This window comes from Hordeum vulgare, chromosome 4H (genome assembly GCF_904849725.1).
Source record: "Hordeum vulgare subsp. vulgare chromosome 4H, MorexV3_pseudomolecules_assembly, whole genome shotgun sequence".
NCBI lineage: Eukaryota > Viridiplantae > Streptophyta > Magnoliopsida > Poales > Poaceae > Hordeum > Hordeum vulgare.
In genome coordinates this window covers 500,513,184-500,539,209 of record NC_058521.1, presented here as the reverse complement: position 1 = coordinate 500,539,209, position 26,026 = coordinate 500,513,184, and the positions used below count along the sequence as shown (strand labels likewise).

The 26,026-nt window shown below is 46.2% G+C and overlaps 2 protein-coding genes and 1 pseudogene across 2 annotated transcripts; all 3 read left to right on the top strand.

The window, feature by feature from the left end:
• The first annotated feature begins 3,826 nt into the window (after positions 1–3,826).
• On the top strand, positions 3,827–8,163 carry LOC123449151 (chloride conductance regulatory protein ICln). Its single transcript, XM_045126255.1, has 7 exons — positions 3,827–4,164; positions 4,271–4,394; positions 5,398–5,515; positions 6,506–6,565; positions 6,652–6,741; positions 6,986–7,062; positions 7,754–8,163. Exons 1-7 carry the CDS (start codon positions 4,004–4,006, stop codon positions 7,817–7,819), a joined length of 696 nt encoding a protein of 231 aa, XP_044982190.1. The 5' UTR covers positions 3,827–4,003; the 3' UTR covers positions 7,820–8,163.
• A 2,023-nt stretch (positions 8,164–10,186) lies between these two features.
• LOC123449150 (UDP-glucuronate 4-epimerase 3-like) lies at positions 10,187–12,244 on the top strand. The gene has a single exon (XM_045126254.1). The coding sequence runs from the start codon at positions 10,422–10,424 to the stop codon at positions 11,874–11,876; it is 1,455 nt and encodes a 484-aa protein (XP_044982189.1). The 5' UTR covers positions 10,187–10,421; the 3' UTR covers positions 11,877–12,244.
• A 10,867-nt stretch (positions 12,245–23,111) lies between these two features.
• On the top strand, positions 23,112–23,664 carry LOC123450662 (annotated as a pseudogene).
• Positions 23,665–26,026: the final 2,362 nt, after the last annotated feature.

The window sequence follows — 26,026 nt, the reverse complement described above, 5'->3', positions numbered from 1 at the left end:
ATGACGCTTGGCGAGCCACTGCGTGCTTGACCCATTGCTGGAGTCGTGAGCAGCCGGATCGCTTGCGATGACGAACAACTGAGTGAACGGCCGACAACGGAGTCGACAGCTGTCGAGGGAGTACGCCGAAGGAGCCTGCACGGAAGTGCGTCGCTCCACGGATCGGGAGCGCCTCGATGTCGAGTGGCGCTTCCTGAAGCCATGCCGAGTCATCGATGACGAAGATGAGGCGCCACGAAGATGAGTGCGCCGAAACGGATCTCACCACCCATGAACGAATCGCACCCGGAAGACATGACGGAGAGTGAAAATCGCAAACTTGCCGGAAGTCGCTTAGACGCCTGCCCCACGGTGGGCGCCAACTGTCGTGGGAATAAACCTGACAGTAGAGGTGTAGGGTATGAATGGAGAGGGTAGAGTCCTAGCTACAACAAGATTGTACACAAGATGTATGAGTTCAGACCCCTCTCTTAGAGGTAATAGCCCTACGTCTCAGTGATCAGGAGCTCTTGTAATGTGGAATGTGTGTTGCAGGGGGTGCGAACCCTTGTGCCAGAGGGGAGGGGTGGCTTATATAGAGTGCACTACCCCTCATCAAGGCCTCAGCATCTAAGGCCTCGATCAATATGGTTTAAAGATGTACGTTATTGATAACGTATGTATGTAATTAATGCTATTCATGACCATTAGCTGAGTGTATGTCCGTTGGCAGAGGTGACTTCTGGTCTTCCATGTCGACTGGAACCTTCCGAGTGAAAGTAGGTCGTCGAGTGGATGGGAATATCTTCCGAGTTTTTGTATACCGAGTGACTTTTTAGGTGCCATGGCCATCCAGTCGGAATCTTCTGTATGACCTTCAGCTAATAATGAGGTATCCTTAGGTAGGACACTTAGGTCAGGCCTGTGACCCTACCCTAGGTACATATCCCCATCAACCCCAACCTTGTTTGTAAAGGTTTGCTCCCCGCCTTCAAGGACACCACTAGTGAAATTACGACATATCACATTGTGTGAGGGCGTGAGGAAAATATGGTGGCCATAGTGGATTCCTCGGGAGCATTGTGCCTCCACACCGCTCCAACGGAGACGTACTTCCCTTTAAAGGTAAGGAACTTCGGTAACACATCCTCGTCTCCATCGGCTTCACTTGTGGTCATTTATTGCCTTTACTTTGTGCAAGATCTATTTGTGTTGTATCCTTTGCTTGCTTGTATTGTTGTTGTCATTAGCATCATATAGGTTGCTAACCTAGTTGCATATCTAGACAACCTATTTGTTGCTAAACTTAATTTGTTAAGAAAAGTTAAAAATTGGTAGTTGCCTATTCACCCCCCTCTAGTCAACCATATCAATCCTTTCACCACTTACCCCTGGACTTAGGCGCAACGCGCCCCGGCTTTGCCCCTCCATTGGGGTGCCATGCGATTTATATTTCCACTAGCGGAGCTGGACGATGGCTCCGGACGACAAACCGACCTTCCCTTCTCGCTCCTAGTCTTGGCCATCAGAGGCAAACGCATGGAAACGAGATGAGCAGAGCGGCGACACACCAAAGGACTTGAGATGGTCAGAGGGGTGGAACGAGCCAGAACGGGGTAGGGTTTTGACCCGCCCCATCTCTCTTTTCTAAACGTCCAGAGCCAAAACGTTGACCGTCCAAAGCGGCACATGCAAATCCTTTTCCCCATCCCTAGTAGGATTATTTCCTTTTTGTAGAAAACAAGGGCGACGATCATGGCGGTGTTATCCTCTCAAGATCCATGGTTGGCCCATCGTCCACACCCCTCCAAGAAAGATCGATTCGGAGGTTATCCAAGCTCCAGGGAAACATGAAGAAACACGAGCTCGTCGGAGGTCTCACGACCTTCACTGCGACCTCCGCCATGCTCGGGGGCTACTGACGGGGTCCTGTAATGGGGGGTGGCTAACACCCAGGAGCTCGACCTCATCAACCACAAGGGATGCCAATAGGACCAATACGTGATGTAGACCTTATGAGGACAGAGGACCTTCTTGACACCCAAGACTGGAGGACGGGGGCACCCTATATCGCATTTGGCATGTAAACCCTATACTTCTCATGCCTATATAAAGGGAGGTCTAGGGTCCCTCTTCATCGTCTATCTTCAGGTAGGAGAACTCTCGGTAGCAACCTCATACACCATTATAACCCCTCACACGAGGTATCCCTCTATTATGAATCATCAAAACCAGCAAGACGTAGGGTATTACTCTCCAAAGACCTGAACGTGGATAAACCCCTTGTGTGACCTCCGAGTGTGACTTCCAGCCGCGCTTGGAAGAGCGGCGAGGGTGAGGACCGGCGACGAGGACATCCATCGGAGAGCGTGTGCGATCAATGAGATGCGGAGGAAATCCCTTTTCGTACGCGTGTGTAAGGAATACGAAGTTATCAAACGGATGCGATCCACTAAATCAGATGGCTGCGGGATGACCGACCCAACGCGCAGATGCTAACACCGGCCTTTTCTTTTTGAGGAAACACTAAGGGCTTTCTTTTGCAATCCCTATTAAGGCTGATGCTACCCATCAACCGACTGATAACTTGTAGTTATTAGCCGCCTTATCTATCGTTAGTTACGCTTAATCAAGGACGTCAGTTCGTCTCTCACATCACAAGATACTCATCGCCCGTCACAGTATCTTTTGCAACAAACATAAACCGCTCCATTGCAGCGGACTTCATCATAGATCGAGCGTGCGACGGTTGCCGTCGGCCGGTTGTAGCATGATCGATGTTGAGGTGGAGCTGCAATGAAACACCGTCGGTGACCGCCGCTGCTGCGATGGAGTATTGCTTGGTCGCCTGATGCCGTGGTGGAGCTTTAATGCAACACCATCGGGGTGTCGCCGTGGCTGCGGTGGAGCATCGTTGGACCGCCAACAGCTCCGGTCGCGCTTGCGAGGGCTATGTCACATGACCGACAGCCGACAACCGCCACATCATAGCATTGCCGAACTCTACATCGCAGCACCGACGACCACCACGGGCCCCATAGCAGCACAACACCGATGAGGGATGCATTGTAGCCCCGGCGGCCAACGACGAGCGCCGTGTCGCAGCGCCGGCAACACCGCCGAATGTTGCATCACAGCACCGGAAACCGTCGATAGTTGCTCCGTCTCATCGTCGGAGCATCTCTGCAGCATCGCGAGTGTTTGATGACAACGTGTGATGTGTTGCATCCCAACATGGCCGTCGGTTTTGCATGTATATTTTTGAGAAACTTGAGCAGCAAAGCTTCACGAGGAGAGGGACGAGAGGTTAGAGACCAAGAAAGTGGATTACGTATTCATGTTTTTCTGAGAGAAAAAGAAGAAATGGTTGGTTTACGCTCGCGGAAGAGAAGAGATAACGTTTGGTGGCCGGTGGCTGACGCGACTTGCGCACGAGGCGAGCAACGCACATCGAGTCGATCGGACGCGTCACGAAGCGGTTTACCGCAGCCAGAAATTAGTCGGTTGGTTTTAAACATTTTCCCCTTATTAATGCCTATTTCTTGAGTGAGCAGCCAAACTAGAAACTCCCAAGTGAGCAGCCAAACTAGAAACTCCCAAGTGAGCAGCCATAAAGCAAGAACAATCTTTACCATTGTTTTAAAGGAACATCCTGGCGGCTGTAGTTTTCTTTCTTTTGAGTGTTTTTGACGTGATTCTTTTGAGGGTTTCTTGGCAGCTGCCTTTTTTTTTCTTTGTTTATCTTTTTTTTGGGTGACAGCAGCGGCAGCTAAAATTCGGGAACAGCATTCTGGTCCGTTCTGCGGGCCTTTATAACGGACTGCTTGGGCCATGCTACTGCCGCATAAAACTATGCGTAGGAGACGGTGACCAGCTCACCAGCGTATGGCGCAGCCAGGATACAAAGCTGTTTTCCACTCGAGCAACCGCTAAACCCTTTCAAAAGAAAATCCCCAAATCTCGCACGCTCCAAGTCCAAGGCCCGAAACCCTAGCTCTCTGCTTCGTCCCCACCACCGCCCCCCATGGCGCCAGGGCTCAAACGCTTCACCGACGTCGCGGCAGACGGCGCGCCCCGCCTCGACGACGCCGCCGGAGAGGAGCTCGTCTGCGTGGAGCGCGCCGCCTCGGTCGCCCTCGGCAGCCGCGCGCCGGAGCCCCCGGGAACCCTCTTCATCACCACCAGGTAGAGGGCGCGAGCTGATGGATTTCGCGCCCTCCTGCCGCACCGGCACCGAGGCCGTCTCTTCCGGCGCCTTACTTTTCCTGCCCGTTTGCGTTTCTGTTCTCAGGAGGGTGATTTGGCTCAGCGAGGCGGAGAAGGACAAAGGATACGTGGTGGACTTCCTGGACATCACGCTCCACGCAGTGTCACGCGACCCGGAGGCGTACCCCTCGCCGTGCCTCTACACTCAGGTGATTGAGGGTACAACCGCCCTGTGAAATTTTGTGGTGCTGGTGACTAATTTGGAAAACAGTCGATCACTTGTATTTCCTTACTTTTTAACATTTGTGGCTTGTTTGAAGTTGGGGGTGTACTTGGACTGACCTTTGTAAGTCATTTAGTCCTCATGTTCTGTTGGTATTATTTGCTGCAGTTTGTTTTGGTGGTTTATATTGTTAGTTCCTCTCGGCACACAACACGCATGTCAGGGGGCTCATTTGAGCATATAAAGCTTTTTTTGCTGTTTCTTTTATATTAGTGCCTTGTAGCTTGGATGAACAAGGAGATTTGGGTTGTGGGAAATTTAATATGGCAGATAAGTCATTTAGTGTATGATTTGTGTCACATGTAGCATGCATATTTTGATATCTTATGATTACAGTTATAGGTCTAGCTGTAACATCAAGGATTGTCTGGCACCATTATGCCTTTGGAATGTCACTTGGTTCGGTGGGATGTTAAACATGAGATATCCTGAGTCGTGTGGTTCATCAAATGAGTTGCTTAAAACGTAGCTAAGGTCATATATTTCTGTGGTTGGAGTGGACTAAACTCCATATTACACAGTTCTTTATTAAGATATACTCTCTGTATATGCACATGGGCCGCCAAATGCAGCCTCTGTGTCTCTTTTCTTGATAGCTAGCAGTGACCTGTGGCTAGCAGTGACCTGTGTCATATCTCATTGACTTGCCATTTGCAGCCCGTTTGTTAGTCTGCTGCTAGTGTTTTAGGACTTGTATCAGCCCTAGGGTGTGGATGATTGAAGTTTTAAAAAGAAAACTAGTTTGGTCTGTTTGCAAAATAAAGCTAGTGTTAGTAAATACCTAACTTTGTTACTACATTTATACTGATTGTTTGGTCCGTTCTGGTTTTGCTCTTTGTGGTCAGTGCTCATTAGATAGCTAAGTAATAATCTCGTTTGTTGGAATGCTATAGCTCTAATGTGTGATACCCCTCTTATACTGTTTATAGATTGAGGCCGAAGCTAACTCCGATGAAGAAGGTGGTGATATGGATGCTGAAGCATATGGTGACTCACAGCTACCAAAAATCTCTGAGTTGCGTATTATACTTGCAGACGCTGGCCAACGTATCCTTCTAAAGTTTTCATATACTTTTGCCCATTATGGCTGATGCTTTTATCTTGCAATGCCTTCTTCTGATTTCATTGTTAAAAACCAGTGGACAGCTTTAGGCTGCCGCCTTTTTTTTTGCAGTTAATTTCTGTTTTCTATTGTTTATTGTAATAGTGATGCTTCGACTTTCTATTTTTCTAATGACTTATCCAGTAAAGGAATTAGTTCTAGAACATGGAATTCGAATCTTTCCTCTTTGCTACTGAAGGTCAAAAATATGTTTAAGTTCATCTGCATTGATGGGAACCACTGCATTCCAATTGTGTTTCCATCATTTCCTATTTTTCAGAAAATGAAGATATGGATGTAACCAAGTACTCCCCCTGTAAACTAATATAAGAGTGTTTAGATCATTAAAGTAGTGATCCAAATGCTTTTATATTAGTTTACAGAGGGAGTAATAATATAGATAAAACTATGTAGTGAACTAGTGATTAGATAAATCTATTATAATTTTGGAAGAAGTTATATAAGCTAATTAGTTCGTAGGTACATCATGCGATGCAATGCAAAAAATGATTCGAGCTCTGTTTTCTGATGTAGTGTATTATGACAATCTCGTCGGTTTTGGATGTTTTGGTGTTTGGTACTCCCTCTGTAAACTAATATAAGACGTTTTAGGTCACTAGAGTAATTTTTTCCTGAACTAATTTTCAAACTGTTATATGTCCTGAAAACAAAAAATGCAGTGCGAATAAGAGTGGAGCGAGCATTGGATAACAGAATTAGTTCCACAACAGCTTTTAAAATAAGTATCACCTGACATACACTAGCAAGCCCAACTAACCCTGAATCTTGGATGTTTCTTTGGATATTTGAGTACGACAAACACTATTAGGCTCAATACTTAATTTAACTCCCTTTACATCTTTGCTATGAATTATAAAAGCAGCGTTCACCTTCTCGTAAAACAATCATGCTTGATATCCTTGACAGAAGTTCAGTAGATTCACTTTTTGATGCCTTCTGCCATTGTGCTGAACTGAACCCTGATCCTACTGCTGGTAAGTAATTTTAGTTGCAGTTAATACTTGAAAACAGATGTTCAGAAAAAAAAAGTACTGAAATGTGTGGGTCTTTCAAACTCCAGAAGAAAATGAAGATAGCGATTTGTTTTATGGTGAGGGTATGGTCAATGGTGGTTGGATTCATGGTGATGAAGATGAACACATGGTTGATGGTAAGTTTTCACAGTACCCCCTTTGTTCCTAAATATAAGTCTTTTTAGAGGTTCCACTAGGGGACTACATACGAATGTATATAGACATATTTTAGAGTGTATGTTCACTCATTTTGTTCCGTATATAGTCCCTAATGAAATCTCTAAAAAGACCTATATTTAGGAACGGACAGAGTACATTTTATTTTATTGACATTTTTCTTCTATTGTCTGAGCAGAGCTTTGACATCTTGCTTTCATGCAGGAATCGACCCTGAGTATTTTATTCCCATCCCGATAGGTCAAAATGGTGGAGATGACCTCAGTTCTTCAGTACTTGAGGTATTGATTGCATTGACGCTGCTCTGTTTTTAATGGCCAATATTTCAGATGAGTGTATAAACCCGCACTTGACCATGGTCTGCATTACATTGGTATATATGAGTTTAATTGGTTGCGAAGACAATTAGTAGCATGATTTTATAAAGCTCAAGTTCCATGGTTACGAGCACTTGTATTTAATTAGAATCACTTGTTTATATGGAAACTATAGTTCGTTGTTCATTGGGAAGACCATATTTGTATGATCCAACGCAGTTTTATAAAATTAGTAGCCAAATACTCATGCGTTGCTATGGAGCTCAAAATACTTGCATTGCTACAGTTCTTTTTATTGCATGAGTTGTTTATTATTCATCTTGGTCCTTAATTTTGTGCAAATAAAAATCATCTTAAAATATACATTAATTGAATCAACTAATGAAAAGATTGTGCTACATCTGTCTACTATGATTTCCTCGCAACTTAATAGGCAATCTGGGTGAACATACCGCCACCTACCCATAGTTTTATAAGAGTATATATAGAAAGATGAGTCTAGAACTACTACCGCTCTAAATTATGTCTGTATACATCTATATGTAGTTCATATTGGAATCTCTCAAAAGAATTGTACTCCGTATTTAGAAATGGAGGGAGTACTATCTTTGTGCCTGTGTTGACTTGCAACTAATACTGTTATTTACATGTGCAGCTTCAAATCAATGACCGGCGTTTCGAGGATGCGGATGAAGAGGAGGCCCGTGAAAATGGGCATTAGAAGCGGATATATGCTTGCTTTACTTATCATGATCCTTGAGAGGACCGTGTCATTGGCTTGGTTGAAGATTGCTGTAGGTGCAGCTTGGTTCGCCTCATGCTGCTGTGTCCACACTTTGCTTTTGCCCTTTAATAGACGCTGCTATAGGATCGAGGACTGAGGGCGGCTACCGTGTAGAGTTGCGTCCATGGTAACTTTAGTGGGAGAAGGTCTTGCTTGCTGGTCAAGAATGTGACATGTAGAAAGCTTGGTGGAGAATCGAATTGATGGGTTTCAATAACTTTTGATCTAACACATACAAGGGGGAGACGGGGCGAAAGTAGTAACTTGTACTCTTTTCGAAAGCGTTCTTCTGCCCTGCCATGGTGGAAATGTTGTTTGCTGCTGCTGCTGTTCGAACAGCTGAACCATGCTGGCAAGTTATAACGTTTAACTCCAGTTGGTCGCCAATTGTCTTAAATTATACTTTAAGTACAAAATGCCAGACGGCGGGTGCGTGACATACGCAGCGTGTACTGGTTGTTTGCGGTGGAGCACTTCGTGTTTCATTGCTACTTCCGAAAGGGCCGATACTTGTATGCAGGATAGAGGTGGTCTCAATTGGTTGCCAGGGCCACACTATTGGACGGGAGCGTATAGCGGCGAATATTCACGCTACGTGCGGAGGATATCTCGTTCTGATCACTTGGGCGCGGCCGCATGCGCACGTGTAGGCGTCACCTACCCCAAGACAAGAGCGTGCACGATCGGACGGGCCGGGCCAAGCCGAGCACGACAGCCGAGCAAGCCCCAGCGCGCGCGCGGCACGTCTCCCGCGTGCGCCCGCCACGCTCCGGCGCTGCCACGGCAACAAGTTCGTGCACCGACCTTTCCCCTCGCGTGCGGTGGCAGGTCTGGAGACGCGGCCGGGAATGCTGCGCGCGCTTGACCAGCATCCTTGGGTAGTAGATAGATTATTCAACCCGTTGTGTGTGTGATCTGACCTTGAGTGTGGAGCTCTGGCACCGCCACCTGCCACCCATTGGGCCGATAGACGCTTCGTCGCCAAGTCAAAATGATACGCACTCAAGGCACATGATGCCCTTCCTTCCTTCCTTCCGTCTCTTTTCAATCAGGGGGAATAACAACAGCCTCACTGTACGTATAAGCCAAACGGCATCCGATCACTGTCCAAATTTTATAGTGTTCACAAGCACTATGCTATATTGCCATTATGCATCAGCGGCACAGCTTATGCGCACCCATGTGAGTGCGTATCACGGCATTCTCTTTCTCTCCTCCCCTTCTGTTGAGCCATACCTATCATCATGCATACATTTCCATCTGGTTTCTAGAACGGCAAGACGAAATGAGCCGTTTGCGGATCATGTCGTCGTGTCTCGTGTGTGATGGCAAAGCGAGACACGGATATACACGCAGCAGAGCACATAAAAAAGATCAAGGCAACAACTGGGCCGGGGCTGCCTGATCGGCGAGAACAAAGCTGTGCCGACAGTGCCCTATCCGATTCTATTGGCCGAAACGAGAACCCAATCCTTATCCCGTGACCCGACCATTGGTAGGGCAGGGTCGGGCCGTACGTAGGACCATCGACCGGCCCCCAGGAGCGGTACACATCTGAAAATCCCGCCGGATGATAAGGATTAGTACTAGTAGCGATGATCGTGATCGGGAGCACTAATAATCTGATGAGTGAGGTTCCCCAACAACAACAAACAAGAAAGGATGCAGCCAAGTCAGTCGTTTCCGTTCCTCCTTGTAGGCCAGCCAGGCAGGGCCACGTTGCCACGCATCCACTGGTTACAAAAAGCCGCAAAAGGAAGAAACCAACACACACCGGCTGCTTTGCAACCACCCGTGTATAATCACATGTAGTATTTCTGCTTTTGCATTTTATTATGATAATAATACTAATAATGAGATGAAGGAGGCCTGCTTACTTTTGCAGTTTATCTCGCGTTTATTAGCAGAGGTTACATTTGTTCAAAAAAAAAAGGAAGGAAAATTATCCGAGAGGTTACAGATTGATCCTCAAATTTCCCCTTCAGAAGAAAGTAAAAACTGTACGGTACTACCTAAGGGGAAGATAGTGCTAATCTAAGCGTCCGTAAATCTAGTAATTCCAGTAGCGTTTCACGTTCGAAATTTGAAGTGCGGATCCATCGGTCGGCCGGCATCGCAATCTTCTCAACCGAAATGAGGAAATGGAAACGAAGAAGAAAAGGGGAAAGAGATTATATTACTTACTATGATGATGATGACGATGATGATGATTCGTCAGAAGTAGGAAAGCCCAGGCGGTCATTGGCTGGGTGGGTGGGCTCCTGGAAAATCTAAAACAAACAGAAAACGGAGGGGAAAGGAAGGAATCCCCACGACGGGCTGATTTCTCCTCAAATGTAGCGCCGGGGGAAATCGGCCCCCAAAACAAAACAAAACAAAAGAGAAACCGAAACGAACCGAGGCGAGGAGAGTAGGAATCGAAGAGAAAAGAGACGGGAAGCGGAAAAAAAGCCCTCCAAACCCGAGCGCAGCCCCAGCCCCCAACCAATCCCGAGATCCAGCGGGGGGAGGGGGGCAGCCCGCATTGCCGCAGATCGAGATGGCGCCGCAGCTGACCGGCGCGCCCGGCTCGGCGGCGGCGGCGGCCGGCGCCGCGCCCGCCAAGCCGCAGTTCCACCACTACCACCACCACCACCGCCTGGCCCCGCGCCACCACCACCCGCCCTCGCTCCTCTCCAAGCTCGCCTTCTGGTCCGTCTGCTCCCTCTCGCTGCTCCTCGCCTTCCTCCTCCTCGCCCCCTCCTCCGCCCCCTCCCCGCGCGCCTCCCCCGACTCGCCGCGCCGCTCCCTCCACGCCCACCCCGACTCCGCCGCCGCATGGGGCGGCGCCGCGTGGGAGAAGAAGGTGCGGGCCTCCGCCCGCGCCAGGCGCCCCGGCGGCCGCGCCGGCCTCTCCGTCCTCGTCACCGGCGCCGCGGGCTTCGTCGGCTGCCACGCCGCCGCGGCGCTGCGCCGCCGCGGCGACGGCGTCCTGGGCCTCGACAACTTCAACGACTACTACGACCCCGCCCTCAAGCGCGGCCGGGCCGCGCTGCTCGCGCGCTCAGGGGTCTACGTCGTCGACGGCGACATCGCAGACGCCGAGCTCCTCGCCAAGCTCTTCGACGTCGCGCCCTTCACGCACGTCCTGCACCTCGCGGCCCAGGCGGGCGTGCGCCACGCGCTCGTTGACCCCATGTCGTATGTGCGGGCGAACGTCGCTGGCCTCGTCGCGCTGCTCGAGGCGGCTCGCGCCGCGGACCCGCAGCCGGCGATCGTCTGGGCATCCTCGTCTTCGGTGTACGGGCTCAACTCCCATGTGCCTTTCTCCGAGCATGACAGGACGGACCGACCCGCGTCTCTCTATGCGGCCACCAAGAAGGCCGGTGAGGAGATCGCTCATGTCTACAACCACATCTATGGGCTCTCGCTCACCGCGCTCCGGTTTTTCACTGTGTATGGGCCGTGGGGGCGCCCCGACATGGCATACTTCTTCTTCACCCGGGATATTCTTGCTGGTCGGCCAATCACGGTCTATGAGAGCTCCGGTGGAGGCACACACCAGACCACCATTTCCAGGGATTTCACCTACATTGATGATATTGTGAAAGGATGTATTGGGGCATTGGATACAGCTGGGCGGAGCACAGGCAGCGGCGGCAAGAAGCGAGGGCCAGCGCCATTCAGGACATACAATTTGGGGAACACTTCTCCAGTGCCGGTGACACAGCTTGTGGATTTACTGGAGAAGATGCTCAAGGTGAAGGCTGTGAGGAGGGTTGTCAAGATGCCAAGGAATGGGGATGTGCCCTACACGCATGCCAACATCAGCCTTGCACAGCGGGAGCTTGGGTACCGGCCATCCACTGATCTCCAAACAGGGCTCAAGAAGTTTGTGCGGTGGTATCTTGAGTACTACAATCCTGAGTTGGCTGTGAAGCAGAAGCAGCATGGCAGTAGCAACGGCAAGGGTTCACGTGGTCGGAACGGCAGCACGAGCAGCAGCGCAAGATGACTGACTATTCAGTTTCTGGATGGCCCTCTTCTGACGGTGTGTATCAGAGTTCTAGTCCAGTACTTGATTCATCAGATTTTGAGAGGCCCGTTTTACCCAGCGCCTTCAAGTGAAACGAAACAAGCATGAAGTAGTTAGTGTTGAAAACTGTTGCTTCTGTTTGCTTCCCTGTAGCTGCGCATCACTCCCTAGTTCCATTAGTTGGTTCTTAGGATGACACTGCTAGGAAGATTATTCAATCATTTTGGGGAGCGGGCTGTGCATTGCAAAGACTACGATAGATTCTTTTAGTGACATTTGTACCACGAGAGAGAAGGAAGTATATCATGACTGTTTCTTTTGTTCAATTGAGAAGTAGCTTTGATCAATATTTAGTTCTCTCGTGAGTCTGAACCCTATCATATCTTACTGAAATTCATGCTAGTTTCCTGGATGGCGGTGCATATGCCGTGCACCTGTGGTATAAAACATGTCTTTGCCCTGACAATCTCAAAATCTAGCTTTTCCTCTGGGGATACGACTCGTGTGATGGAGTATTTCTTTTGTCTGTACTGATCAATATTACTATGATATATTTCTTATTGGTTCATCATGAATTCGTGAGTGCTAGTGTGATGCAACTTTTCTAAGACAGATTAAATGTACTTGCATCTTTGGTCACCAGTATAGCTGATATTATAGCAATTGCGACGTGCTCATGTTCATGTGCTCGAATTGTCTGATCTGGCTTTCTGATTATGAACTACTAGACCTATTAAAGGAACTGATACTACTTATACTTTTGATATGCGGATGGTTGAATGCTATGGTATGAGAATTGCCAATTGTCTAGAAATCTGAAACATAAATTCAGACTGTCCGAAGGTTTATGCCGATGGGAAGATCTGATCACTACTTGTTACTATAGCAATCCAGTCTTTTTCTTTACTTTGAGCTACATTTCCTGTTGGACTTTTATTCATATTGTATTCTACCCGGATGAGAATGAGTTTGAGTAAAAATGTGTATTACCATTTGCTTCATGGTACCATTGTAACTGATTTTGCTGGAGACTGTATGACAAAAACATCAACTAACTTAACAGGAAGTGCAAGTTGGAATCATAATTTCTCTTGAAAAAATGCTGGTTTACCGCCTGATTGTCTAGTGGTCCTGCATTTTCTTGTTTGGCCGTTGGAAGATTTTCCTTCACTCCTAGCTGTACTGGAAATGTCATTGTCAACGTTGTGGATATCTTTGGACGCCATGGTTGCTTTGTGAATTTGTGACTTATAATTGCTCTGTTGCTTCAATCTGCATGGTCCACTTTGATTGTTTGACAATGTCATGACCAACAGTTAAACAGAGGTAACCAACTTCAAGCACAATTTTAATTCTCATGTCACTGCAATTCACTATGCTAAATAGTGCGAGCTTCGTGTTTGCCTGGCTACCCACCTCCCAGGCACATTTTATTCACCATCTTAATACTTGCTCCATATAAGCATGTTTATTATTACTATAGCTTTGAATTTGCTTCATGTGCATGTGAAGGGATGAGGCGATGCGTGCATTAGCAACTGCATGTGAGCAGGTCTAAACATCGTGCCCACTAGTTATCTGGAGGGTAGTTCTTTTTCTGAATAGTTGACCACTAGAGCTCTTGCTTGTGCGTCCGTCCTTCCTGATGTGTTCTGTCCATGTGCCTTCCTCCTTTCCAGGATTCTCCATGGGCATGTGCTCTCCTTTCTGATAGCTGCCCAAGGATTCCAATCCTCAAATTGCAACCTGGGGGATCATCAAAAGTCCGCAAACCCGGCATTGGCCACATCGCTCTAGATAGAATTAGCAGTGCCAGCTGAAGACTGATTCTGTTTTGAGACCGTGACTTTGCAACTACATTTGTCATATTTTGCATCTCTCTGTCATTCTAGTACCCACGTTTGTCATATTTTTCTGCCCAAATGCCCATTCTATGCAACACGCCAGCAAGTTTATTTGGCAATGAACTAGCAGAGTTTACTATGTTATCACGCGTTCTTGTGGATAATACCCCTGCGTTCAGATATGATAAATGTTCATGTTGTCGGTTTGATTGTTGATGACATGATTCTGATCTGCCTACGGTTCTGCTAGCTAACGTAAAGGAAAAATTAGTTTGGTAAAAGAATCATTTGAACAGTGTGAAGTGAAAAAGATCGAATTCTAATGTTTACCATGTATTTTGTCATCGTGATAATTTGTACAGTACTATATTAGAGAAATTGTGTCATTTTTATCATATTAAAGAGCCATTATTCCCCTCAGTGTCAGATTTAAAGGGCCACACTTTCCCTTTGATTCCCTCTGTCACCTCTTTTCAGCAAACAATTCTCACCAAAAGCGATGATGAAACATCCTCACAAGTCACATTTTTATATATTTGAAACAGTGGTGCACTAGTTATTTTTGTACCGAAAGTCAAGTAATTCTAGACAAATCCTTAGCATACCAATTTAATTGGTTTAATCCATCATGCAAGTATTTCCCTTTCTAAGATAAACGGTGTTTCACAAAATATTCATGCTCTGCTAATTATTATTTTCCTTACTAGAGCATCTTCAACGTCCGCGTCAAAAAACACGCCCGCACGCTAAAACTCTATTTTAGCGCGTGCGGGACGGTTTCACGCGCTCCAGCGTACGCGGCAAACTCGCGCGTGGGGGAAAAGTGTTGGGGAACGTCGCATGGGAAACAAAAAAATTTCTACGCGCACGAAGACCTATCATGGTGATGTCCATCTATGAGAAGAGATATTTGATCTACGTACCCTTGTAGATCGCACAGCAGAAGCGTTAGTGAACGCGGTTGATGTAGTGGAACGTCCTCACGTCCCTCGATCCGCCCCGCGAACCGTCCCGCGATCAGTCCCACGTTCTAGTGCCGAACGGACGGCACCTCCGCGTTCAGCACACGTACAACTCGACGATGATCTCGGCCTTCTTGATCCAGCAAGAGAGACGGAGAGGTAGATGAGTTCTCCGGCAGCGTGACGACGCTTCGGAGGTTGGTGGTGATCTTATCTCAGCAGGGCTCCGCCCGAGCTCCACAGAAACGCGATCTAGAGGTAAAACCGTGGAGATATGTGGTCGGGCTGTCGTGGCAAAGTTGTCTCAAATCAGCCCTAAAACCTCCGTATATATAGGGGGAAGAGGGGGAGCCTTGCCTTGGGGCTCAAGGGGACCCAAGGTGGTCGGCCGAGCCAAGGGGGGGAGTCCTCCCCTTCCAAACCGAATCCAACTAGGTTTGGAAGGAGGAGTCCTTCCCCCTTTTCCCACCTCCCTTTTTTTTATTTTCTCTTTGATTTTCTTCCTATGGGGCGTAACTCCGAAAACCTTCCGGTAATCAAATGAGGTCATCCTATATATCAATCTTCGTTTCCGGACCATTCCGGAAACCTCGTGACGTCCGTGATCTCATCCGGGACTCCGAACAACATTCGGTAACCAACCATATAGCTCAAATACGCATAAAACAACGTCGAACCTTAAGTGTGCAGACCCCGCGGGTTCGAGAACTATGTAGACATGACCCGAGTGACTCCTCGGTCAATATCCAATAGCGGGACCTGGATGCCCATATTGGATCCCACATATTCTACGAAGATCTTATCGTTTGAACCTCAGTGCCAAGGATTCATATAATCCCGTATGTCATTCCCTTTGTCCTTCGGTATGTTACTTGCCCGAGATTCGATCGTCAGTATCCGCATACCTATTTCAATCTCGTTTACCGGCAAGTCTCTTTACTCGTTCCGTAATACAAGATCCCGCAACTTACACTAAGTCACATTGCTTGCAAGGCTTGTGTGTGATGTTGTATTATCGAGTGGGCCCCGAGATACCTCTCCGTCATACGGAGTGACAAATCCCAGTCTTGATCCATACTAACTCAACGAACACCTTCGGAGATACCTGTAGATCATATTTATAATCACCCAGTTACGTTGCGACGTTTGATACACACAAAGCATTCCTCCGGTGTCAGTGAGTTATATGATCTCATGGTCATAGGAACAAATACTTGACACGCAGAAAACAGTAGCAACAAAATGACACGATCAACATGCTACGTCTATTAGTTTGGGTCTAGTCCATCACATGATTCTCCTAATGATGTGATCCCGTTATCAAGTGACAACACTTGCCTATGGTCAGGAAACCTTGACCATCTTTGATCAACGAGCTAGTCAACTAGAGGCTTACTAGGGACAGTGTTTTGTCTATGTATCCACACATGCACTGTGTTTCCAATCAATACAATTATAGCATGGATAATAAACGATTATCATGAACTAAGAAATATAATAATAACTAATTTATTATTGCCTCTAAGGCATATTTCCAACAGTCTCCCACTTGCACTAGAGTCAATAATCTAGTTCACATCACCATGTGATTTCAACGAATCCAACACCCATATAGTTCTGGGGTCTGATCACGTCTTGCTCGTGAGAGAGGTTTTAGTCAACGGTTCTGAAACTTTCAGATCCGTGCGTTCTTTACAAATCTTTATGTCATCTTATAGATGCTGCTACTACGTGCTATTCGGAAATGCTCCAAATATCTACTCTACTATACGAATCCGTTTCACTACTCATAGTTATTCGGATTAGTGTCAAGGCTTGCATCGACGTAACCTTTTACGATGAACTCTTTAACCACCTCCATAATCGAGAAAAATTCCTTAGTCTATTCAGTTACTAAGGATAACTTTGACCGCTGATCAGTGATTCAATCCTGGATCACTCTGTGTACCTCTTAACAGACTTGCTTCAAGGCACACATCGGGTGCAGTACTCAGCATGGCATACTTTAGAGTCTACGGCTAAGGCATAGAAGACGACCTTCATCTATTCTCTTTATTCTGCCATGGTCGGGTTTTGAGTCTTACTCAAATTCACACCTTACAACGCAACCAAGAACTCCTTCTTTGCTGATCTATTTTGAACTCCTTCAAAAACTTGTCAAGGCATGCATCTTGTTGAAACTTCCATTAAGCGCTTTCGATCTATCTCCATAGATCTTTGATGCTCAACGTTCAAGTAGCTCAATCTAGGTATTCCTTTGAAAACTTCTTTCAAACAACCTTGTATGCTTTACAAAAATTCTACATTACTTCTGATCCACAATATGTCAACCACATATACTTATCAGAAATTCTATAGTGCTCCCACTCACTTCTTTGGAAATACAAGTTTCTCATAAACCTTGTACAAACCCAAAATCTTTGATCATCTCATCAAAGTGTATATTCCAACTCCGAGATGCTTGCACCAGTCCATTGAAGGATCACTGGAGCTTGCATACTTGCTAGTATCTTTAGGATCGACAAAACCTCCTGGTTGTATCACATACAATGTTTGCTCAAGCAAACCGTCGAGGAAACAATGTTTTGACATCCTATGTGCAATATTTCATAAATAATGCAGCAACTACTAGCATAATTCTAACAGACTTTAGCATCGCTACGAGTGAGAAAGTCTCATCATAGTCAACTGTTTGATCTTGTCGGAAACATCTTTGCGACAAGTTGAGCTTTTCTTAATAGTGACTTATCACCATCATCGTCTGTCTTCCTTTTAAAGATCCATCTTTACTCAATAGTCCTATGACCATCAAGTAGTTCTTCCAAAGTCTACACTTTGTTTTCATACATGGATCCTCTCTCGGATTTCATGGCCTCCAGCCATTTGTCGGAATTCGGGCCCACCATTGCTTTCTCCATAACTCGTAGGTTCACTGTTGCTCAACAACATGACCTCCAAGACAGGGTTACCGTACCACTCTGCAGTAGTACGCGACCTTGTCAACCTACGAGGTTTGTAGTAACTTGATCCGATGCTCGATGATCACCATCATCAGCTTTCACTTCAATTGGTGTAGGCGCCACAGGAACAACTACCTGCGCCCTGCTACACACTGGTTGAAGTGATGGTTCAATAACCTCATCAAGTTCTACCACCCTCCCACTCAATTCTTTCGAGAGAAACCTTTCCTCAAGAAAGAACCCGTTTCTAGAAACAAACACTTTGCTTCCGGATCTGAGATAGGAGATGTATCCAACTGTTTTGGATATCTTATGAAGATGCATTTATCCGCTTTGGGTTCGAGCTTATCAGACTGAAACCTTTTCACATAAGTGTCGAGGCCCCAAACTTTCAAGAAACGACAGTTTAGATTTCTCTAAACCTTAGTCTATACTGTGTCATCTCAACGGAAATACGCGGTGCCCTATTTAAAGTGAATGTGGTTGTCTCTAATGCATAACCCATAAACGATAGTGGTAATTTGATAAGAGACATCATAGCATGCACCATACCAAATAGTGCGTGGCTATGACGTTCAGACACATCATCACACTATGATGTTCCAGGTGGCATGAACTGCAAAACAATTTCCACATTGTCTTAACTGCGTACCAAAATTCGTAGCTCAGATATTCATTTCTATGATCATATCGTAGACTGTTTATCCTCTTGTTACGACGAACTTCACTCCGAAACAGAATTGAACTTTTCAATATTTCAGACTTGTGATTCATTAAGTAAATACTCTTGTATCTACTCAAATCGTCATTGAAGTAAGAACATAATGATATCCATTGCGTGCCTCAGCACCCATTGGACTGCATACATCAAAATGTATCACTTCCAACAAGTTACTATCTTGCTTCATCTCAATGAAAACAAGGCCTTGCTCATGTGGTATGATTTGCATGTCACTAGTGATTCAAAATCAAGTGAGCATAAAGATCCATCAGCATGGAGCCTCTTCATGCAATTTATACCAACATGACTCAAGCGGCAGTGCCACAAGTAAGTGGTACTATCATCATTACCTTGTATCCTTTGGCACCAATATCATGAACATGTGTAACACTACGATCGAGATTCAATAAACCATTGAAGGTGATTTATTCAAGCAAATAGAGTAACCATTATTCTCTTTAAATGAATAATCGTATTGCAATAAACACGATCCAATCATGTTCATGCTTAACGCAAGCACCAAATAACAATTATTTAGGTTTAACACCAATCCCGATGGTAGAGGGAGCGTGCGACGTTTGATAATATCAACCTTGGAAACACTTCCAACACGTATCGTCACCTCGCCTTTAGCTAGTCTCCGTTTATGCCGTAGCTATCATTTCGTGTTACTAATCACTTAGCAACCGAACCGGTATCCAATACCCTCATGCTACTAGGAGTACTAGTAAAGTACACATCAACATCATGTATATCAAATATACTTCTTTCGACTTTTGCCAGCCTTCTTATCTACCAAGTATCTAGAGTTGCTCCGCCTCAGTGACTGTTCCCCTCATTACAGAAGCACTTAGTCTCGGCTTTGGGTTTAATCTTGGGTCTCTTCATTAGTGCAGCAACTGTTTTGCCTTTTCACGAAGTATCCCTTCTAGCCCTTGCCTTTCTTGAAACTTAGTGGTTTTACTAACCATCAACTATTGATGCTCCTTCTTGATTTCTACTCTCGCAGTGTCAAACATCGCGAATCGCTCAAGGATCATTGTATCTATCCTTGATATGTTATAGTTCATCACGAAGCTCACACAGCTTGGTGGCAGTGACTTTGGAGAACCATCACTATCTCATCTGGAAGATTAACTCCCACTTGATTCAAGCGATTGTCGTACTCAGACAATCTGAGCACACGCTCAATGATTGAGCTTTTCTCCTTTACTTTGTGGACAAAGAATCTTGTTGGAGGTCTCGTACCTCTTAACAAGGGCACAAGCATGAAATCACAATTTCATCTCTTTTAGAACATAACTTATGTTCCGTGACGTTTCAAAACGTTTTCAGCGCCTTGCTTCTAAGCCATTAAGTATTTTGCACTGAACTATCGTGTAGTCATCAGAAACGTGTATGTCGGAAGTTCACATCATCCACAGACGACGCTCGAGGTGCAGCACACCGAGTGGTGCATTAAGGACATAAGCCTTCTGCGCAGCAACGAGGACGATCCTTGGTTTTACAGACTCAGTCTGCAAAGTTTGCTACTATTAACTTTCAACTAAATTTTCTCTAGGAGCATATAAAAACAGTAGAGCTATAGCGCAAGCTACATCGTAATTCGCAAAGACCATTAGACTATGTTCATGACAATTAGTTCAATTAATCATATTACTTAAGAACTCCCACTCAAAAAGTACATCTCTCCAGTCATTTGAGTGGTACATGATCCAAATCCACTATCTCAAGTCCGATCATCACGTGAGTCGAGAATAGTTTCAGTGGTAAGCATCTCTATGCTAATCATATCAACTATACGATTCATGCTCGACCTTTCGGTCTCATGTGTTCCGAGGCCATGTCTGCACATGCTAGGCTCGTCAAGCTTAACCCGAGTGTTCTGCGTGTGCAACTGTTTTGCACCCGTTGTATGTGAACGTTGAGTCTATCACACCCGATCATCACGTGGTGTCTCGAAACGAAGAACTGTCGCAACGGTGCACAGTCGGGGAGAACACAATTTCCTCTTGACATTTTAGTGAGAGATCACCTCATAATGCTACCGTCGTTCTAAGCAAGATAAGGTGCATAAAGGATTAACATCACATGCAATTCATAACTGACATGATATGGCCATCATCATGTGCTTCTTGATCTCCATCACCAAAGCACCGACACGATCTTCTTGTCACCGGCGTCACACCATGATCTCCATCAACGTGTCGCCATCGGGGTTGTCGTGCTACTCATTCTATTACTACTAAAGCTACATCCTAGCAAAATAGTAAACGCATCTGCAAGCACAAACGTTAGTTTAAAGACAACCCTATGGCTCCTGCCGGTTGCCGTACCATCGACGTGCAAGTCGATATTATCTATTACAATATGATCATCTCATACATCCAATATATCACATCACATCGTTTGGCCATATCACATCACAAGCATACCCTGCAAAAACAAGTTAGACGTCCTCTAATTTTGTTGTTGCATGTTTTACGTGGTGACCATGGGTATCTAGTAGGATCGCATCTTACTTACGCAAACACCACAACGGAGATATATGAATTGCTATTTAACCTTATACAAGGACCTCCTCGGTCAAATCCGATTCAACTAAAGTTGGAGAAACTGACACCTGCCAGTCATCTTTGAGCAACGGGGTTACTCGTAGCGATGAAACCAGTCATTCGTAAGCGTACGAGTAATGTCGGTCCAAGCCGCTTCAATCCAACAATACCGCAGAATCAAGAAAAGACTAAGGAGGGCAGCAAAACGCACATCACCGCCCACAAAAACTTTTGTGTTCTACTCGAGATTACATCTACGCATGAACCTAGCTCATGATGCCACTGTTGGGGAACATCGCATGGGAAACAAAAATTTTCCTACGCGCACGAAGACCTATCATGGTGATGTCCATCTACGAGAGGGGATATTTGATCTACGTACCCTTGTAGATCGCACAGCAGAAGCGTTAGTGAACGCGGTTGATGCAGTGGAACGTCCTCACGTCCCTCGATACGCCCCGCGAACCGTCCCGCGATCAGTCCCACGATCTAGTGCCGAACGGACGGCACCTCCGCGTTCAACACACGTACAACTCGATGATGATCTCGGCCTTCTTGATCCAGCAAGAGAGACAGAGAGGTAGATGAGTTCTCCGGCAGCGTGACGGCGCTCCGGAGGTTGGTGGTGATCTTATCTCAGCAGGGCTCCGCCCGAGCTCCGCAGAAACGCGATCTAGAGGTAAAACCGTGGAGATATGTGGTTGGGCTGCCGTGGCAAAGTTGTCTCAAATCAGCCATAAAACCTCCGTATATATAGGGGGAAGAGGGGGAGCCTTGCCTTGGGGCTCAAGGGGCCCCAAGGGGGTCGGCCGAGCCAAGGGGGGGGGGGGAGTCCTCCCCTTCCAAACCGAATCCAACTAGGTTTGGAAGGAGGAGTCCTTCCCCCTTTTCCCACCTCCCTTTTTTTTTTCTCTTTGATTTTATTCCTATGGCGCATAGGGCCTTCTCGGGCTGTCCCACCAGCCCACCAAGGGCTGGTGCGCCACCCCCAAGGCCTATGGGCTTCCCCGGGGTGGGTTGCCCCCCCCGGCGAACACCCGGAACCCATTCGTCATTCCCGATACATTCCCGGTAACTCCGAAAACCTTCCGGTAATCAAATGAGGTCATCCTATATATCAATCTTCGTTTCCGGACCATTCCGGAAACCCTCGTGACGTCCGTGATCTCATCCGGGACTCCGAACAACATTCGGTAACCAACCATATAGCTCAAATACGCATAAAACAACGTCGAACCTTAAGTGTGCAGACCCTGCGGGTTCGAGAACTATGTAGACATGACCCGAGTGACTGCTCGGTCAATATCCAATAGCGGGACCTGGATGCCCATATTGGATCCCACATATTCTACGAAGATCTTATCGTTTGAACCTCAGTGCCAAGGATTCATATAATCCCGTATGTCATTCCCTTTGTCCTTCGGTATGTTACTTGCCCGAGATTCGATCGTCAGTATCCGCATACCTATTTCAATCTCGTTTACCGGCAAGTCTCTTTACTCGTTCTGTAATACAAGATCCCGCAACTTACACTAAGTCACATTGCTTGCAAGGCTTGTGTGTGATGTTGTATTACCGAGTGGGCCCCGAGATGCCTTTCCGTCATACGAAGTGACAAATCCCAGTCTTGATCCATACTAACTCAACGAACACCTTCGGAGATACCTGTAGAGAATCTTTATAGTCACCCAGTTACGTTGCGACGTTTGATACACACAAAGCATTCCTCCGGTGTCAGTGAGTTATATGATCTCATGGTCATAGGAACAAATACTTGACACGCAGAAAACAGTAGCAACAAAATGACACGATCAACATGCTACGTCTATTAGTTTGGGTCTAGTCCATCACATGATTCTCCTAATGATGTGATCCCGTTATCAAGTGGCAACACTTGCCTATGGTCAGGAAACCTTGACCATCTTTGATCAACGAGCTAGTCAACTAGAGGCTTACTAGGGACAGTGTTTTGTCTATGTATCCACACATGCACCGTGTTTCCAATCAATACAATTATAGCATGGATAATAAACGATTATCATGAACTAAGAAATATAATAATAACTAATTTATTATTTCCTCTAGGGCATATTTCCAACAAAAAGGTGGGTGGACGCACGCTAGATTTGGCGCGCGGAGTCCAACGCGTCTATAAAATGCATCGCTCGCTACATGCACTCTCACCGAATCTCAGTCATCCCTGTCCCGCCACGCGTCCTCCCTCGCCTCTCCACACGCCCCTCTGCCTCTTTTCTCTCCTCGTCGCCGCCAGCCCGCCGTGGAACTTTTGGCTACCGCGGCGTCCGCGCGCTCTCCTCCAACACGTTGTACTCCAAGATCCGATCGGGGGAGATGCGCCTCGGCCTCGGCACGTTCGACACTGCCGAGGAAGTCGCCCGCGCGTACGACGTGGCGCCTGAATAGGCCTCGAAGGGAGGTGAACTTCCCCGAGGTGATGACGATGGAGTTGGCGCAAAACCTTGCGCCTCGTTCACGGGTAGTCACCGACGAGGACCATCACCGAAATCGGAGGCGGGACCGTCGTCTCAACATTGCTGAGATGGACGAGCATGCCATGGAGGCATGGTGCCGGCAGTTACCGCAGGACGTCCTCGACGAGCGCCAATTCTTCGTGCAAAGGAGGGCGGAGAGAGCAGAGAAGAGGGCGGAGCAAGCCGTCTATCGTGCAGATAGGCGTAGGCGGAAGCAAGCCGAACTCTTCTAGATGGAGCTGAAGGAAGCGTCGACTTGGTCCTCAGATGATGAACGCTGGTGTGACGCCTTCATCACGATGGAGGAATCGGTCACCGATGCGTCAGAGTCTGACGACGACGACGAGTAGTTTTTGTATCGCCTTTTTTATCTATGCTATGCTTTGTAGTTTTTTTAACTATCTAGACTATATATACAACTATGTTTTATGTATCGTTTTTATCCTATGTGATAGAAAATGTAATGAAAAATGTGCTGAATTTTATCGCGCGCCTCATTTTTGGGTTTCCGTTGGAGTGCCCCCCGCGCGCCTAATTTTTGGGCTTTCGCTGGAGCCAGCGCTCGACGTCGCGCTAAATTTTGGGATGGGCGCGCTGTAAACAGATATTTTATGCGTGTCGGGTTGGACGCCCATTGGTGATGCTCTAAGCTAGTTGAGTTTTTAGCACAAACATGAATGGATTTAAGACAATCCAAGAAGATAGTTTCTTGGAGAGTAATGCTTTTAGGAGGTTCTCAACTTTTTTGCTTGTAACTACAACTATTTTTTGGTATTTTATGTTTCCTATCCATAATGGAAGATAGAAAAAAACTGCACAAAAGAATACAAGAAAACAAATCTACTTGAAGATAAAGCACATAAATGCACAAAAGAATATTCAGCCGAGCATTATGCTCCCGAGCAACGATGCCAGAAAAGAGGTTGATAATCCTCAAATGAAGGGAATTGTTTTAGCACTTCCCATTGTGTAGGTAATAATTAGAGTGCTGATATCCCAAAGTAGCTAAAGTTAGGATTCATATTTTCTTAGGATCTACTTGCCGCTGATATAACCCGACATACACTAAGCACTTACTTTACCTAGACTCTCTAGTAAAAGATAATTTGCAACTATAAATGAAATAGTTTGCAAGATTCTAAAGTACTAGTTCCTTCGTTCCAAAATACTTGTCATGGTTTTAAGAAAGGAGTACTAAATAAAAATAGTTGTTGTAATATAAAGGTACAATAAAACAAAAGCGCGCGCGAGAGAGAAGGGAGGGAGGGAGGGGGAGAGGGAGAGTGAGTTGTAGGTGTTGCAAAATTGTTCCTAGGCAATTGATTGCGATATTAGATTGGTAATCATGCGTTGCTTATAAGTGGACGAGGCCTATGTTAATGGTCTTCTTACTTGGACTCATACATACTTACGATTGAAATCCTTCGCAATCATACACAAATACTAAAAATTCATCAAGATAAACTCAAAGATATCATTAAGGCATATGGGTCCTCTTGATTCCTTATGCATCAACTCCTATACTCAGGTACGATAATATCTGTCACCCTAGCCACCTTATATATAGTTACCCTCAACATATTGTTAACCCTAAAGTGCGATACAACATATGTATGTCCTCATACATTAGGAATTAAAGGACAACACTATATCATACTCCCCATGCCCCAAATTATAAGATATTTTGGAAAGCTAAAACAACTTGCCAAAATGACTTATATTATGGGAGGAGGGAGTAACATACAACTCAAATAAATCATAATAGATAAGCAAAGCCACACAAAAGGGATCTCGGACATAACAGTAATACAACAAATCATTGGATAAATAATTCTTTGAATCAAACACCATGTTTAAGTACACAATTATAATGGTTTATGGATGATCGGGCAACTCTATAGAGAGAGCAGTTGGCGATGGTGATAGTGCCTTGCACCGGGGGTGGAAAACCCAAAGGATCCCGACCTCAGAATCGGACCGGGTCCCAATGAGGCCCAGAATGAGGAGAAATCCTACGAGGGCGCTAGATGCCTTGTTGACCTCGAAGACTAGGGCGGTCTCAGGAAAGATCACGTCCACCCCCTTTGTAAACCCTAGACCCCACTACCTATGTAAAGGGAGGTGTAGGGTCCTCATTCGCGTATATTTTAAGATAGCAACTCTGAGTAGCAACATCAACACCATTATAAACCCCTTGCACAACATATCCTTCCCCCAAACCTGGCTAAAATCTTTGTGCGACCTCCGATCCGATACTTCCATCTGTGCTTGGACCCCTACCAAGGGATCAAACGGTATTTTGCACCGTCAATTGGCGCACAAGGCACGGGTAGCGCCTGTTGGAGACTCATCTCAAATCAATCTTTTTTACCTTCCGACAACCTCGTCCCGAGAGAGAGCCTGACCTGCAGTTCCTTCACCTTCATTACTGATGGTGCGGGCCGGGTCAACATCAACCCACTGCCCACCCAAACACTCCAGCAACGTCGATGGACAACTGTCATGGAGGCCTCCATCCTAGGAGGACTACGAAAACTAAAGTAGCAGATGTGTCACACCCTCTCGCCGGATGAAAACTTTAATCTTATAAGTGGA

Bases quoted from the DNA above. Each gene is read 5' to 3' on its own strand.
- LOC123449150 (XM_045126254.1), top strand. From the start codon at position 10,422: ATGGCGCCGCAGCTGACCGGCGCGCCCGGCTCGGCGGCGGCGGCGGCC.
- LOC123449151 (XM_045126255.1), top strand. From the start codon at position 4,004: ATGGCGCCAGGGCTCAAACGCTTCACCGACGTCGCGGCAGACGGCGCG. The intron at 6,742-6,985 runs GTAAGTTTTCAC...GCTTTCATGCAG, and splicing joins AGATGAACACATGGTTGATG to GAATCGACCCTGAGTATTTT. The intron at 7,063-7,753 runs GTATTGATTGCA...TTACATGTGCAG, and splicing joins TCAGTTCTTCAGTACTTGAG to CTTCAAATCAATGACCGGCG.